Source organism: Kogia breviceps, chromosome 20 (genome assembly GCF_026419965.1).
Source record: "Kogia breviceps isolate mKogBre1 chromosome 20, mKogBre1 haplotype 1, whole genome shotgun sequence".
Classification (NCBI taxonomy): domain Eukaryota; kingdom Metazoa; phylum Chordata; class Mammalia; order Artiodactyla; family Physeteridae; genus Kogia; species Kogia breviceps.
The window spans coordinates 31,584,555-31,601,275 of record NC_081329.1 but is presented as its reverse complement, the minus strand read 5'-3'; the positions used below and the strand labels follow the sequence as shown (position 1 = coordinate 31,601,275).

At 38.5% G+C, this 16,721-nt stretch overlaps 1 protein-coding gene across 9 annotated transcripts in view; it reads right to left on the bottom strand.

Annotated features, from left to right (window-relative positions):
• The window catches only part of PSD3 (pleckstrin and Sec7 domain containing 3), a 647,135-nt gene that overhangs the window by 250,679 nt on the left and 379,735 nt on the right, over window positions 1–16,721 (bottom strand). For all 9 annotated transcript variants that reach the window (XM_067022673.1, XM_059049100.2, XM_067022674.1 and 6 more), the window contains one exon: window positions 12,937–13,026. In XM_067022673.1, the coding sequence (XP_066878774.1) occupies window positions 12,937–13,026 (90 nt within the window). The remainder of the gene's footprint in view (window positions 1–12,936; window positions 13,027–16,721) is intronic.

Below are 16,721 nucleotides of genomic sequence, written 5' to 3'. Positions count from 1 at the left end.
CTTGCGAGGTCTGGGAACACGTTTCCCGTTGTTCCTGAAAAAGCAGCGTTACAGCACAAAAACAATGCTGCTATCTGGGGGAAGTGTGAGAGGAGGGTAAATGTAAAACAACTAGAATAAACAAAAAGCTTGAAAATAGCAACAATAGGGGCTTCCCTGGTGGCGCAGTGGTTGAGAGTCCACCTGCCAATGCAGGGCACACGGGTTCGTGCCCCGGTCCGGGAAGATCCCACATGCCGCGGAGCGGCTGGGCCCGTGAGCCATGGCCGCTGAGCCTGTGCGTCCGGAGCCTGTGCTCCGCAACGGGAGAGGCCACAACAGTGAGAGGCCCACGTACTGCAAAAAAAAAAAAAAATAGCAACAATAAAAATCCAACATTGACCGAGAATGGAGTTCAAGAATGTTTTTTGGTAGAGAAATGAAGTATTCTATGTTAGTGGATTTTCTGATGGAAGCTAATTTCTTTAAATGGAAAAACCTTTATAAAATAGTTGCTGGCAATCTTTCCAAATCATTTCACACTCCTGTCTCCTTAATCAAACTGAGTAAACATGATGTAACGTTCCTGATGACTCTCTAAGTCCATCCGTTACTCCGCCGGGCTGTCACACACTCTGAGAAGCTGCTGACTACTCAGCTCTGCCTGCCTTTCATCAAAACAACTCCAGCTGCTCCATGTGGAGACCCAGGGCTTTTTAAGTTTTCTCTTTCTCTTCACCTCATCATGAAATCACTTCTTGCTAAGGTCCATCTATCCAACTGACAGCACTCCATACAACATCATCCTTTTAATTCCTGGCTAAACTGGGAAAACAATATTTTCTTCGAAATAAGTTCAATTTTAAAATTTACATAACAACCTGAATACTGTGTTTTATTAAATTTGTTTTAGAAAAGGTGAGCTGACTCTGAGATGAGCAGTGGCAGGTCCAGCATGCAATTTTAGGCAGCTGTCTGTATAATGGCACCTACATAACCATTGGCTTAGGATACGCCAAGGAGGAAGATGAGGCCAAAATTTTGAAGAAGTAACAATTCTGGTTAGACCATAAATGAGGGTCTGAGTAAAATCTGTAAGGTTTGTTACACAGACTCTGTATAACACCCATTTATTCTGGCTGTTCAGAGTTATTTTTATTTTAATTTTTTTTTGTTTTCAACTTGAGTCTTTTCCAGACAACTGACCTTTACGTAAGGGAAGCATTAATACAACCACAAAACAAATTGTTTTCCTTTGTGAAATTTTGCACTGTACAGCTACAAATGCCTTAAATTAAAATCTGTGTCTCTGTGTCCTCAATGGACAGGTAAACCCTGTGTTTAGGATGGACTATTTGCTGTGCTACTTCGTTTGCCATTGAATTGCAGGCCTGTTAAAAGCAGCCCATCACTGCTGTCCCCATCTGGTATATCATAAGCAAAAGGAGGACAGTTTAAATTCACAATGTGACCCATTACGTTCATATCAATACCACATGTTCAAATTAAAATGGAATCTATCTGGGAATCATTAATACTCCATTACGGGACCCTTAATGACTACCTCCCCTTTCCCCCACTCAAACTCTTTTCTTTTCTTCTTCTTTTTTTTTTTTTTTTGGTGAAAAATCTGTTTGTACTCTTTATGCAGCATCTGTTCTGTCAAAATGTTCTAAGAGAATTCTTTTTAATAGATTTTTTTAAAGCATGAACACGAGATATAGACCTTCGGCAGCTTCCAAGTATTATCTTCTTCATCGTCACCGTCTTCCATTCAAGGTCTGAACCGCACCAGAAGCAGCAGCGTTGTCTGTCCAAGGCCAGCATGTGACTGGAAGCAACAGCCTGCAACCAGATCTCCACAGGGAAACCAGAGCAGAAACACACCACGAACCCTGTATCACACCTCAGCTTGATTCGTTTTACTGAACAAAAGCTACATTCCATATTTTAAGCCAGAACCTCTAAAGCTTTTCTCTTAAAAAGCTGCTAACATAGCTTTTCTCTTAAAAGGCTCTCCTGCTTATACCAGAATAAGCATTCAAGCCCGTTTCCTCCATAGAGACTGTTGCTACCAGGTCTCCAGGACCTTCTCTTGGAGAGAGCTCACCTACTCCAGGCAACAGTTGATGCTCTTTTTTTAGCTACACTTAAATACCACCCCTCAGTTCCTATTTTCAACTGCAAACTCCAAATATAACTCAGATCAAGTATTTCTGATAATTCACTTCAGGCTTTTCATTTATAAAAAATTCAGACTGTTTTCAGACTGTGGCCTGTTTCTTCCTCTCATATAATTCTTTAGGAGTAATCCTTTGAGAAGGCTGACACAACAAAGGTAATTTTCTTGAATTTAAATTTGAACTTTCACTATTAAATACATACTTGTCTACACCAATAAATATAACATAAAAGTTAAAACTTGAGTAATGTGATTTATGCTTACAAAGAAAAAAAATGACATCAAGAACACTCCCAATACTTAGACTGAAAGAATCCGTAAAGACCACGTATAAAGTTTTTCCAGCTTACTCTTTGCCACAAAATATTTTGCTCAGAAGACACTGTACGGGCTTCCCTGGTGGCGCAGTGGTTGAGAGTCCGCCTGCCGATGCAGGAGACACGGGTTCATGCCCCGCTCCAGGAAGATCCCACGTGCCGCGGAGCAACTAAGCCCGTGAGCCGTGGCCGCTGGGCCTGCGCGTCCGGAGCCTGTGCTCCGCAACGGGAGAGGCCACAACAGTGAGAGGCCCGCGTACCGCAAAAAAAAAAAAAAAAAAAAAGAAGACACTGTACATGAGTAACTTTGAGCACAACAAAAAAACAGAGCAAGGAGTTCTGGTCCCGGTGGGGAGTGGGGACAGGGCAAGGTGGCCCCAGATACTGTGGGCTAAAAGGAGCCTGAACTGAAAATCTGAAAATTATGGGCGTGGCCCACATATCTCATTTTACAAACCAAGAAACCATGACTGAGGCACCATCACTAATCAGCAGCAGCAAGAGGACAGGCATGGAGCCCAGGACTCCCACAACCCTGTCACAGAGACGAGAGCCATGTGACGACACGGGGATGCACTTGCCAATCCTCACAACCACTCCTGGAGGAAGGCCTTACTACCCACGTTACACGCGAGAAAACTGAAAAGCCTGCGTGGCCAGGCCGAGGTCTTCACAGAGGGACAAAGCGGCACAAAGATCAAGCATTAACTCAGAAGAAGCAGACAGGTTTTTCCTACTTTTTACTGCTCTTTATTTCATGCAGTTTAGAACACAGGTGATATGGGAAGGGACAGAGGGGCAATTTGGAAAATAACTTAGTAACAGGAATGCTAATAACATCTCAAAACAATTTTAAATCATTCCCTTATTACTGTCGTCACCCACGTCCTAGCCGCCACCCCTTCTCGCGTGGACAACTGCAACCATTTCTTCCCCATCTTCCCCATTTTCCCTCCCACTTCCTTTCAAACAATTCTCCACAGATCCCAGAGTAATAACAATACTCTTTTAAAATGGACTCATGTGACTTTCTGGCTTTCAACTCTTTAAAATAATTCCCATTGCCTTTTTCTTAAAAGCACTGTTTTTAATGCTGCTACACCATTATAGCTTAAGCTTAAGCATCGTGACACTGCTTTCACTGCTGTGAAAGAGTAATGAAAGAGCAGTAAAGTTTGAAAGAGTAGGAAAACTTCATGAAACTCATCCTTATATGATGCCTAAATCTCTGGCTGAATGGAGAGAAACGGAACTTCCTGCTCACTGAAAGCTTTATTGAAGTAATTGTGGATTCACATGCAGTTATAAGAGATAATAGATTTCTTATACCTTTTACCGAGCTTCCCCCAATGGTAACATTTGCAAAACTACAGTACAATATCACAACCAGAGTACTGACATTGAAAACCCCGATCTTAGATTTCCCCATTTATACTTGCCCTAATTTGATAACACTGGAAGCAAAGATGAAAGAGAGAGCAAAATGGGGGAAAAGTGCTGCTTAGGGTCAGCCTTTTGGTAGAAAGAAAAATAGGGCAATTGTCAGTGTTAAACTGTTAGTCTTCTCCCTAGCTGAAAGGGTCAAATTAGATAGGTCAATGGAACTCTGAAAGCTGAGCTGGATTTGCTCTCTCTTTTTGAGAAAAATCCTACAGCTCTTGCTGTCACTATGTGCAAACAGGTACTTTTCAGAGTTCGAGCTTCTAAAAAATTGTCTGAATCTTTAATGGCTGGTTAAACCATCTTTAATGGTTTAATTTTTATTTATTTATTTTTTTTTTGCTTACCCCTATATACAACTGTAGTTGATTAAAAAGCCTAATGGTTATGAACCTGCATGGTATAATTTTTATATTTCCTAATTACGTTTCTTCCTTTTTCCAACAAGATACATTAATCCTTATTTAAAATGTGTTCTTCTCTGTTGATCTTTTGGATCTGTTTGTTTAAATGCTACCCTCCTGGCTAATTTCTCCATCATTTTCACAAGGTACTGTCCCCTAAGAAGAGCAAATAAGAAAACTGTATTTAAAACAAAACATACAATGGTTTCAGCCAACTACATATGTTAAGTAATGGATACATGCATTTTCAGAAACTTCTTTTAAATGAACCACATCTAAATTCTGTTTTTTGGGAAAGCAAAGGAGAACAAACACATCTTAATAGTAACATTTTATGGGGATTCTAACTAATAGAATATGTAACAATATTTTTAACTTTCTAAAAAAAATTTTATACAATTTTTAAGGTTCCTTTCCATTGGCAGTTATTACCAAATATTGGCTCTATCCCCCATATTGTATAATACATACTTGAGCCTTTCTTACACCCAATAGTTTGTACCTCCCACTCCCCACCCCCATATTGCCACCCCCCCGATCCCCGACCAGTAACCACTCGTTTCTTGTCTGTACCTGTGAATCTGCTTCTTTTTTCGCTTTTTTCACTACTTTGTTGTATTTTTTAGATACAACATACAGTGTTTGGATTTGTCTTTCTCTGTCTGACTTTATTCACTTAACGTAACGCTCTCCAAGTCTGTTCATGTTGCTGCAAATGGCAAAATTTCATTCTTTTTTATAGCTCAGTAGTATTCCATCATATTCTTTATCCATTCATCTGCTGGTGGACACTTAAGGTGCTTCCATAGCTTGGCCATTGTAAATAATGCTGCTATGAATGGTGAGGTGCATGTATCTTTTCAAATTTGTGTTTTTGTTTTGTTTTTAAAATATATACTCAGGAGTGGATGTGCTGGGTCATATGGTAGTTCTAATTTTAGTTTTTTGAGAAACCTCCCTACTGTTTTCCACAGTGGCTGTGCACCAATTTACATTCCAACCAACAATGTACAAAGGGTTCCCTTTTCTCCACACACTTGCCAACATTTGTTATTTGTGTTCTTTTTGATGACAGCCATTCTGACAGGTGTGAGTTGTTATCTCATTGTAGTTTGATTTGCATTTCCCTGATGATTAGTGATATTGAGCATCTTTTCATGTGCCTACTGGCCATCTGCATGTCCCCTTTGGAAAAATGTCTATTCAGGTCTTCCACTCTTTTTTAATCAGGTTGTTACTTTTATTGACGTTGAGTTGTATGTGTTTATATGTGTTGGGTATTAACCCCTTATTGATAATATCACTTGCAAATATTTTCTCCCACTCAGTATACTGCCTTTTTGTTTTCTCAATGGTTTCCCTTGCTATGAAAAAGCTTTTAAGTTTAAAGGTCCCATTTGTTTATTTTTGCTTTTATTTCCTTTACTTTAGGAGATAGATCCAAAAACATATTGTTATGATTTATGTCAAAGAGTGTTCTGCCTAGGTTTTCCTCTGGAGTTTTATAGTATCCAGTCTTACATTTAGGTTTTTAATCCATTTTGAGTTTATTTTTGTATATGGTGTTAGAGAATGTTCTATTTTCATTCTTTTACATGTAGCTGTACAGTTTTCCCAGCACCACTTATTGAAGAGGCTGTCTTTTCTCCATTGTATGTTCTTGCCTCCTTTGTCATAGATTAATTGACCATAGGTGTGTGGGTTTATTTCTGGGCTCTCTAATCTGTTCCACTGATCTATGTATCTGTTTTTGCACCAGTACCATACTGTTTTGATTACTGTAGCTTTGTTGTATAGTCTGAAGTCAGGGAATGTGATTCCCTGGTTCTCCTTTTGCAAGATTGTTTTGGCTATTCGGGGTCTTTCATGTTTCCATATAAATTTTAAAATTATTTCTTCTAGTTCTGTGAAAAAAAACGCTGTTATTATTTTGACAGGGATTGCACTGAATCTGTAGATTGCCTCAGGTAGTATGGTCATTTTAACAATATTGATTAAAAAAGAAAATTACAGGCCAATATCACTGATGAACATAGGTGCAAAAATCCTCAACAAAATACTAGCAAACCAGATACAATAATATATTAAATAGATCACATACCATGATCAAGTGGGACTTATCCCAGGGACGCAAGGATTTTTCAATTATTCACAAATCAATCAATGTGATACACCACATTAACAAACTGAAGAATAAAAACCATATGATCATCACAATAGATGCAGAAAAAGCTTCTGAGAAAATTCAACATCCATTTATGATAAAAACTCTCCAGAAAATGAGCATAGAGGGAACAAACCTCAACATAATAAACGCCATGCCATATACGACAAACCCACAGCTAACATCATACTCAAAAGTGAAAAGCTGAAAGTATTTCCTCTAAGATCAGGAAAAGGACAAAGATGACCACTCTTGCCACTTTTATTCAACACAGTCCTAGCCACAGCAATCAGACAAGAAAAAGAAATAAAAGGAATCCAAATTGTAAAGGAAGAAGTAAAACTGTCACTGTCTGCAGATGACATGACACTATACATAGAAAATCCTAAAGATGCCACCAGAAAACTACTAGAGCTCATCAATGAATTTGGTAAAGTCGCAGGATACAAAATCAATATACAGAAACCTGTTGCATTTCTATACACTAACAACAAAAGATCAGAAAGAGAAATTAAGGAAACAATCCCATTTACCATCGCATCAAAAAGAATAAAATACCTAGGAATAAACCTACCTAAGGAGGCAAAAAACCTGTATTCTGAAGACTCTAAGACACTAATGAAAGAAACTGAAGATGACACAAACAGATGGAAAAATATACCATGTTCTTAAATTGGAATACGTAACAATTTAATTCACTATTATCATTCCACTAGTGGAATGAAGCATGTGAATTCCACTAAGCCAGGCACACTGATTTACACTATTTCAATTTACCACTCCCCCTTACCCCACACCCCCTAAGCCCCCAACACACACACTTCACCATTATCTACAAACCTAAGAGAGTGAAAAATCTTTTGGTCTCCCTTAAGAGACTACAACTGATTTCAGAGTTAATAAATTCCCAAGTAAGAAAGATGGAAGCAAACAATTTCTTGAAAAAAATTAAATTTCTGAAAAATACTCTAAAGTCAAACATCTAATCATAAGCAATAGCCTGAAAGGGGGACATGTCATTGACTTACCCAAGCAAGATTATTTACCTTGCTTTATTCTTAAAGCTACCTGTGTATTTAAGCTGATTTAGGAGAAGGTATGTTTTAAAATGCTCTGCAAAATGTATTCAGTTTTGTTTTCTAGTTATATTAAAATCATTTTGAAAGACTTGGGCGTTTTCTTGTTTGTCCTTTGATGACGTAAAAACTCCTAAATTCGATTTTCTGGCTTATTTTTCTTCTAATTCTTGTTGGCAGCTACTGAATTCAACTGCTGCTCAGGGGAAAAAAAATATAAACCTAACCATGACCAGGATAAAAATATTAAGGAGACCATTGTTTGAGTATCAAATGGTAGGGGGCAATAGGAAGCTCGAATAGAAAACATGGGTTTCGTGTTTCACTGCCAAAAATCTTCAGTCTGGAGCTCTTCAAAATGCTATTATTGTGCAGCCAATAACTGACTGACTTTTCACCCAGTGTGTTCCTATGCCACTTTTCACTGGTTCCTTTTCTTTTATTTCCTATTGTTTCTTCTCTTCTTTCATGTAAATATATTATGAAATGGCTATTTCCCCTCTAGACATGTAAATAACTGGTAGTCACACCCAAAGTCCCTAAGTCTCTTCCAACACGTAATGTACCATTTCTAACCAAAGTTAGAAATGAAAAGCAAACTGGACTAAAGATTCAAATGTAGCTTTTCTGTTAAAATCAAGAATAGAGGTTCATAGCAAACTCAGAAGAAAAAAATTGGGGAAACAGAAAGGCAAAGAAGCAAGGTGCTACACTTGGAGCGTGAGACAGAGGATGATACAAGAAAATTTTTAAAGATTATTCTACACAGCGCTTCAGAAACATACATATGATTACATGCCAACACTCTCACCAGTTCTTAGAATCTGCCCCTGATGAGACTGGGTGGAAGAGATCCCCAGGATAACACAGTCAAGAATCTATAAAAACTGACGGGCAAGACCGTTAAACCGATGAGCCTTCTGACCCAGGGCTCTCTATTTGGAGAACGCACAGAGCAGGGAGACATACAGCAACACTTCTTCCCCAGGGATTTGAAGTCACTTCAAATAATTCACATCCCCACTAATATCCCAGGATTTTTTCGGGATCTTTAAGAGGACCAGAACTTATTTGCTTCTTCAAAGGTTCTTCATGATCTCAGGACCAGTTTAAGACCAAACTCTCCTAGTCCCTCCACTCTTGCAGCATCCAAGACCCAAACCAAATCTAAGATATAAAAATGTTCCAAGAGGGATAAGGTGCAAGAGAAATGCACGGTTGTTAACAAGGTAAAAGGCAGAAAACATCGGGTTAACCAAGGTTCATTGTCAGGTGCCTACACAATGTCAAGACAGATTTCACTGAACAATGCCTCCTGTGAAGGATTTCAATGGAACCAACAAGTCTTTAGAAAGAAAGGAAGCCACAAATGACGAGGATTAAAAATCTTACCACAAAAGGAGGCAATGCTCAAGGACAAGGTCACAAATGCTTCCTGTTAAAGACCAAGATGATGTGTGTGTTTAGGCTGAAAAGGGATGGGGGATAGCAGTCTTGTCTACTGATGCTAATCCCACTCAGCCCTAGGGATGTGTAAAACACCTTGGGTGCAAATACTCACAGGAAGGGGTGGAGTCCTTGTCCAGTCCACTTTGAGACAGGGAAAGAATAAAGTAATATTAAAATAAAAAGTTATAATACCTAACACATGCTAGGTCTCAAGGGTTTATATACTATTAACTCATTCAATTATTAAAACAACTATATGAGGTGGGTGCTTATAAAACCACCCATTTCAGAGATGAGGAAATCAAGAGACAAAGTTTAAGTGAATTTGCTCACAATCACTAGGCTAATCAGAGAGAGGAGCTGGGACTGGAACCCAGTCATACAGTTCCCAAGAACATAGTCATAATCCTCATGCTTTCATGTCTCTCAGGAAGTTCAGCCTCCAATCCAGAGCTGGCCCACATTTCATATTCTCATCCCCTTCTATTTACGTCCTGAAGATTTTTATTAGAGTTTTAGGGATGTCCTATTAAATCTATCCGAACTTTTTCCACCTCATCCCCAATGATGTCTGAAGGCAAACCACATCCAAGCATTGGGATGGGCAGGCCCTGTGGAGCCATAAAACACGCCAGATGGTTGGGCATAGTTTGGTCTTGATTTGGTGAGGATATAGTCAGGGGTGCTTATGAGAAAGAAAGAAAGAACATTAATGTTTATGGAGAGGAAAGGGGGTGGGAGATGAAGTGGAATATTAACCTAAATAAAAATCAAAATAAGTCTCCTAATAAAACTGTACCTATATTTCAAATGAAGGCCCATCCTCCCAGACAGTTTAAAGAACCTAAATAATATTCTACCACTGGTTGTCTTTTGGTACCTAACTTCTTCCATTTTATACCATAGATATCTATAACTTATGCTCTAAGCAACTTGTCAAGGGAGAACTCTCATTTGCAGAAAGCACTCATATACTCATGTATCTGTTTTAGGTCATATGAGTGAAAAGGGAAACAGCAGTGGAATTGTAAATTGTGAAAAAGGGCTCAATATACCATTATCTACCCTTTTCATGTAGCTTAAGTCAAATTTAAAGCAAAATATTAACTCAAGTCTCTAAATTTGAAGGCTTGAAACAAGTTCCTCATTTTGCATACCTTTAAGTATGTTAAGGTCTATTTTTCTGTAACCATTTCCATTGACAACAGCAGAATTCAGTTTATATTTTTATTTTAATATGGAATAACTGTCCATGTTAAGGGAGAAAGGACCCGCCATCATTTTTAGTAGTTTATGATCTCTGAGGACAGGGGCCCATTTGGTTCTGACATGTTCTCCAAGTCCACACCTGAACACACAGTGGATCTTCAATAAATATTCCTGACTACACAATCATGCTGAACAGGTGTAAGTCGAAATGTTACTTCTGGTCCAAAGAAATCTGAACAACAGACATAAATCCAAATGCTACTTTTGATCCAAAGAAATCTAAAATTAATAAGGTCAATATGTAGCAATAACCATTTATTGGTTTCATCCACGTAACTTTAAACATCTTACATCATAAATTAAACTGCATGTAGTACATGCCTGTAATTTTTTAAGTTGGGGAGGGGGTGGCGGAAGACAGAAAGGGGTTACTCAGAACCTGTAAGATGATACCAAACGTGTTTGTGTTTATCTGTACATATGTATCTGTCTATGTGGCATGCATATAATATTGTCCCCCAAAATGCCAACTAATATTCTGCCCAATAATTTATCTCAACAAGGAATGAAGAGATAGCTATTGAAAGAGAGAGAGAGAGTTTTGGTGGGAGGGGAGGAGAGAAAGAAAGATATGAAAGAGACAAAGAGAAAACAAAGGAGAAAGGAAAAGACAGAAGTAAAGAGAAACAGAGAGGAAGAAAGAGGGAGGCAGAAAGGGAGGGAAAGGGAGAAGGAGCAGGGAAGAGGGCTGGCCACAAAGAAGAGTGAAATGAAACCAACGGTTTGAAGAATCTGCAATAAAATCCAGATTCCTACTGAAATGGAAAAGTCTCCTCTTGGATGGGTGAGTGGTTGGGGTTTGTTATAAAAAGGAATCAATATTTTACTTGACAATTTCCATGCTAAATGCCACTGTCATTTTCAGTGTCATTTCACTGTCATCTTCCCACAGTAAATAAAGAACAGTATAACATATATTTTTCCAAGATTTGTAAATGTGATCTCAAACTGTACAACTGTGACAAATCATCCAGCAAATTCTTGGTTGACTAAATCAAAGAACATGTTTACCCCAAGGTGAATGGTAGCCACCACATTGTACATTAACTACATTTGGTTCAGAAAGCTCCATCAAACACACTCTAAATCTGCCCACTTTGTACCCACAGTCACAAACGTAACCATAAGCCTACCACTAAAGTCTAAGAGCTTCACTACAAAAATTATACCTGTCAATTTTCATTTCTGACATAACTTGATAAAAGCCTCACAAATCCTCTCCTAGAAAGACTTATTTTCCATGCTAGTACCACTAGACTGAAAAAAGACCTGTTAACATGTGTCTACTGTATAACTTCCATGGATGCACAGAAGATACTTATTAAGTCTCAATCCAAAACCTTTTACTTCCCATTCCCATTTGGAATTGTAGCTTCAGAAACAGCAGCATTTGTTCTATAAAGAAAGAGCTTAAAAAATACCTTCCTTATATAGTAAGCTGAAGATACATTTCTTCCTGCTTTTTTCATAATATAATTTTTTAATGAGCTGCAATTAAATCCAGTAAGACTTGGAATCTCATAATACCATTTTTACACCTTCTTTCATTTTTCAAAGTATATATGTCTTTCCAAACCTGGTAGAACTTGAATCTACATATGACATAGTTTAAAAGTCACAAAAAAAACATAATAAAGGACTTATCTTTCAACTGGTACATTTCCATATTATACCATGATTCAAATGTGTTGCCCTTCTTAGCAAATTCAGTCAAAAGAACTGATTCCAAAAGAAATATACATGTGTACAAAGTTTTCAAAAAGAAAGTTAGAATCAAATAGAAATATGTAAAAATCACATTCTCAACATACACATCTTATCCTGAACTTCTAAAATATTCACATCCATTATCAATCACTTGATCAAATGCACATCTCATTTATACTGCTGCAGGATGCTATGAATTCCAAAGTTGATGTTTCTGTCTCCTAGAAAATAATCTGACTAGAGGGAAAAAGATGCTAATTGTTAACAATAATAAAGTTGAGTGCAAATAATTCAGGAAATCTACAATTACTCAGATTTAATTTAATCTCTTTCCAGAGATGACCTGAGTGGATTTCTGACTACAGACTGAAGAGTCAGAACTCCTTCCTTTAGTGTCTGCAAATGCTTTTTGTTTCCCTAAGGAATACCTTTGTGATCTTTCTCAAGTTCTGACAGTCAAGTAAATCAAAAAATGCCCACTATTTGTATCAGCAATTATTCCAAATCTACTTATTATCTCAGTATTATCAATTACAATGTGGACTTTTAGGAATTATTAATCAAAGGGTACTTTGCAGTCTGATGCATCAAGGACAATGCCCAACAGAAACATCACCAATAAAACTAAAAGAAAAAAACAAAATATTTAAATGATCTTAGCCTATTTTAGATTAAAAGGTAAGTAGAAAATATAAGTATATTTTAAAAACCAGTATTTAAGGGTAGGGGATTAAGAGGTACAAACTACTAAGCATAAAAAAAATAAGTTATAAGAATATATGGTACAGCAAAGGAAATATAGTCAATATTTTATAATAACTTTAAATGAAGTATAATCTATAAAAATACTGAATCATTCTGTTGTATACCTGAAACAAATATAATATTGTAAATCAACTATACTTCAATATATGAATAAATAAATAAATACCAGTATTTCAATGCTTACTTTCAGTAGATCCTTGGAGAAATCACCACCCTCATCTACACCTTGGAGGTTTGCAATGAACTCTTGGCAGGTCATCTTCTTTCCAATATTCTGGAATAGAGGCAAATAATACATCATAATGGCATATGTGGAATTAAGATTATTTCTTGAAAATGTGATAAAGCAAAGCAAGATTGATTTGGTTTTTCAAAACCAAACACACACACCCCAATATATGCATATATATACATAAATACATACAAGTTTATATGCATATGAAAAAACAGATGGCTTATTATGCTTTTAAAACTGTCATTAAATATGAATAGCAAAATTATGTTAATGCTTTATTTTAGCCTAAGATAAAATCTGAAAAATCTATGCTACATTTATAAAAATAATATATAATGTAGTTTTTAAAGGAAAAACATGAATAAAGTGACATTTCTGAAGTGAACTCTGAAAGCTATTTATTTGCTTCTTTATTTGTATTTCCTACCTATTGCCAAGAATGATGAAGGACCTGAGATTTTAGCCTACTACTTCATGCTAACAAGTTAGTCTATCACAACCTGCTGAATGCAGTCAGAAGCAGGACCACAGGAATTTATCACAACAACAGAAGTGGACAGAATCCCAGTGTTTTCTTGCTCCAGTTCCCTAAGTCCCAATTTTCACAGAGCAACTTAAGTGGGGCCAGCTGACACTTGCACACACAGCAGAAGCCCTGAGATTTGGGAATGTGAATCCCTGCAGCGGGGCAGTAACCATACCTACCCCTTTGCTCTAAAGTGAGAAACCAGCTCTTATCTTCCAAGGTCGTATGCAAATCTAACCATTGCTCTGGGAATCACTAAGTCTTCCAATACTGCTCACTACAGGAATTACATTGAAAAGACAAACCAGATCAAAAAACCAAACTTCAGTTCACAAAATATAAGAAAAGCAAGAGACCCATGGAGGACCGTCTACAAACACATTTCCAATCTGACTTAAGGATAATAAGTTTAACCAAAGAAAACCTCATTAATAAACAAAAATTTAAAAATCTGAATTGTAAAAAGAGAAAAGATACAAGTGTGCTGACTGAGAAAACTAATAAAATTGCTATGACAGAGAATCGCCTCCAATGCCAGCTCTAATCAACTAGTATAAGTTGCCAGTTGTAAAGTATTCTGAGGTTGAATATGGGCACCAACAGAAACCCATCATGAATGCAGGAGAGGGATGTATTGATAGAACACAAGTGCACAGGCAGGGAGTTTCTGGCAAACGTGGTCAAGTGGGGTGGTCAAGGTCACTTGAACACAAAGTTCACCAACATAGTAACATCCCTGCACACAATACACGTAAGAATAAAAGGCATGCTCTGCAAGGCTATTTTATTCATAAAAGAATAAGAATAGGGTAGAACAGTATTCTTCAAGTTGGTGGAGAATATTCTTGGAGATAAAGACTTTAAAAGGAATGCAAAACCATAGATAGTTTTAAGGGAGTATTTATACAGAACTTAAAAAATACAAATCTGCCAGAGAACAGATTCACCTGCTGTCTTAAAAGTAATCGCTTCCCAGAGAGACCTTCAAGATGGTGGAGGAGTTAAGACGTGGAGATCACCTTCCTCCCCACAAATACATCAGAAATACATCTACATGTGGAACAACTCCTACAGAACGCCTACTGAATCCTGGCAGAAGACCTCAGACTTCCCAAAAGGCAAAAAAATCACCACGTACCTGGGTAGGGCAAAAGAAAAACGAAAAAAGAGAGACAGAAGAATAGGATGGGACCTGCCCCTCTGGGAGGGAGCTGTGAAGGAGGAAAAGTTTCCACACAGTAGGGAGCCCCTTCACTGGTGGAGACAGGGGTTGGGCGGGGAGGGGGAAGCTTCAGAGCCACGGAGGAGAGTGCAGCAACAGGGGTGCAGAGAACAAAGTGGAGAGGCTCCTGCACAGAGGATCAGTGCCAGCCAGCAGTCACCAGCCCAAGAGGCTTCTCTGCTCACCCACCAGCCAGGACAGATGGGGGCTGGGAGCTGAGGCTCAGGCTTCAGAGGTCAGACCCCAGTGAGAGGACTGGGGCTGGCTGCGTGAACACAGCCTAAAGGGGGCTACTGCACCACAGCTAGTGGGGAGGGAGTCCAGGAAAAAGTCTAGACCTGCCTAAGAGGCAAGAGATCATTGTTTCGGGGTGTGCAAGGAGAGGGGATTCAGAGCACCCCCTAAACAAGCTCCAGAGACGCATGCGAGCTGCGGCTATTAGCGGGAACACCACAGGCAGGCATGAGATGCTAAGGTTGCTGCTGCAGCCACCAAGAAGCCTGTGTACAAGCACAAGTCACTATCCACACCTCCCCTCCTGGGAGCCTGTGCAGCCCGCCACTGCCATGATCCCATGATCCAGGGACAACTTCCCCGGGAGAACACACAGCACACCTGAGGCTGGTGCAACAGCACGCTGGCCTCTGATGCCACAGGCTCACCTGGCATTCTGTACCCCTCCCTTCCCCCGGCCTGAGTGAGCCAGAGCCCCCAAATAAGCTCCTTCTTTAACCCCGTCCCATCTGAGAGAACAAGAGATGCACTCAGATGACCTACACAAAGGGGCGGAGCCATGTGAACAAAGAAGAGAAAGAGAAATCTCTCCCAGCAGCCTCAGGAGCAGCAGATTAAATCTCCACAGTCAACTTGAGGTACCCTCCATCTGTGGAATGCCTGAATAAACAATGAATCATCCCCAATTGAGGGGGTGGACTTTGGGAGCAACGGTAGACTTGGGGTTTGCTTTCTATATCTAATTTGTTTCTGGTTTGTTTACCTTAGTTTATTATTTAGACTTTATTATCATTGGTACATTTGTTTATTGATTTAGTTATTCTCTTCCTTTATATATATACATTTTTTTTCCTTTTTCTCTTTTTGTGTGTATGTGTATGCTTCTTTGTGTGATTTTGTCTATATAACATTGCTTTTACCATTTGTCCTAGGGTTCTGTCTGTCCATTTTTCTTCTTTTGCTTTTTTTTGGTTTTTTTAGTATAGCTTTTAGTGCTTGTTATCATTGGTGGATTTGTTTTTCAGTTTGGTTGCTCTTTCTTTCTTTCTTTTTTATTATTTTTAATTTTTTAATAATTTCTTTTTATTTTAATAACTACTTAATTTTATTTTTCTTTCTTTCTTTCTTTTTCTCTTTTTCTTCTGAGCCGAGTTTAGGACATTTGTTCACCAAAGACCTCCCAACCACACATAATATCAAACAGCAAAAGCTCTCCCAGAGATCTCCATCTCAATGCTAAGACCCACCTGCAGTCAATGACCAGGAAGCTACAGTGAAGGACACCCTATGCAAAAAAACTAACAAGATGGAACACAACCCACACATTAGCAGAGAGGCTGCCTAAAATCATAGTAAGTTCACAGACACCCCAAAACACACCGCTGGATGCAGTCCTGCCTACCAGAAGGACAAGATCAAACCTCATCCACCAGAACACAGGCACCAGTGCCCTCCACTAGGAATGCTACACAACCCACTGAATCAACCTTAGCCACTGGGAGCAGACACCAAAAACAACAGGAACTATTACCCTGTACCTGCAAAAAGGAGGCCCCAAACGCAGTAAGTTAAGCAAAATGAGCAGATGATGGAGCAAGGTTAAAAACCCAATAGACCAAACAAATGAAGAGAAAATAGGCAGTCTACCTGAAAAAGAATTCAGAATAATGATAGTAAAGATGATCCAAAATCATGGAAATATAAGAAATGTTTAACAAGGACCTAGAAGAACTAAACAGCAAACAAACAATG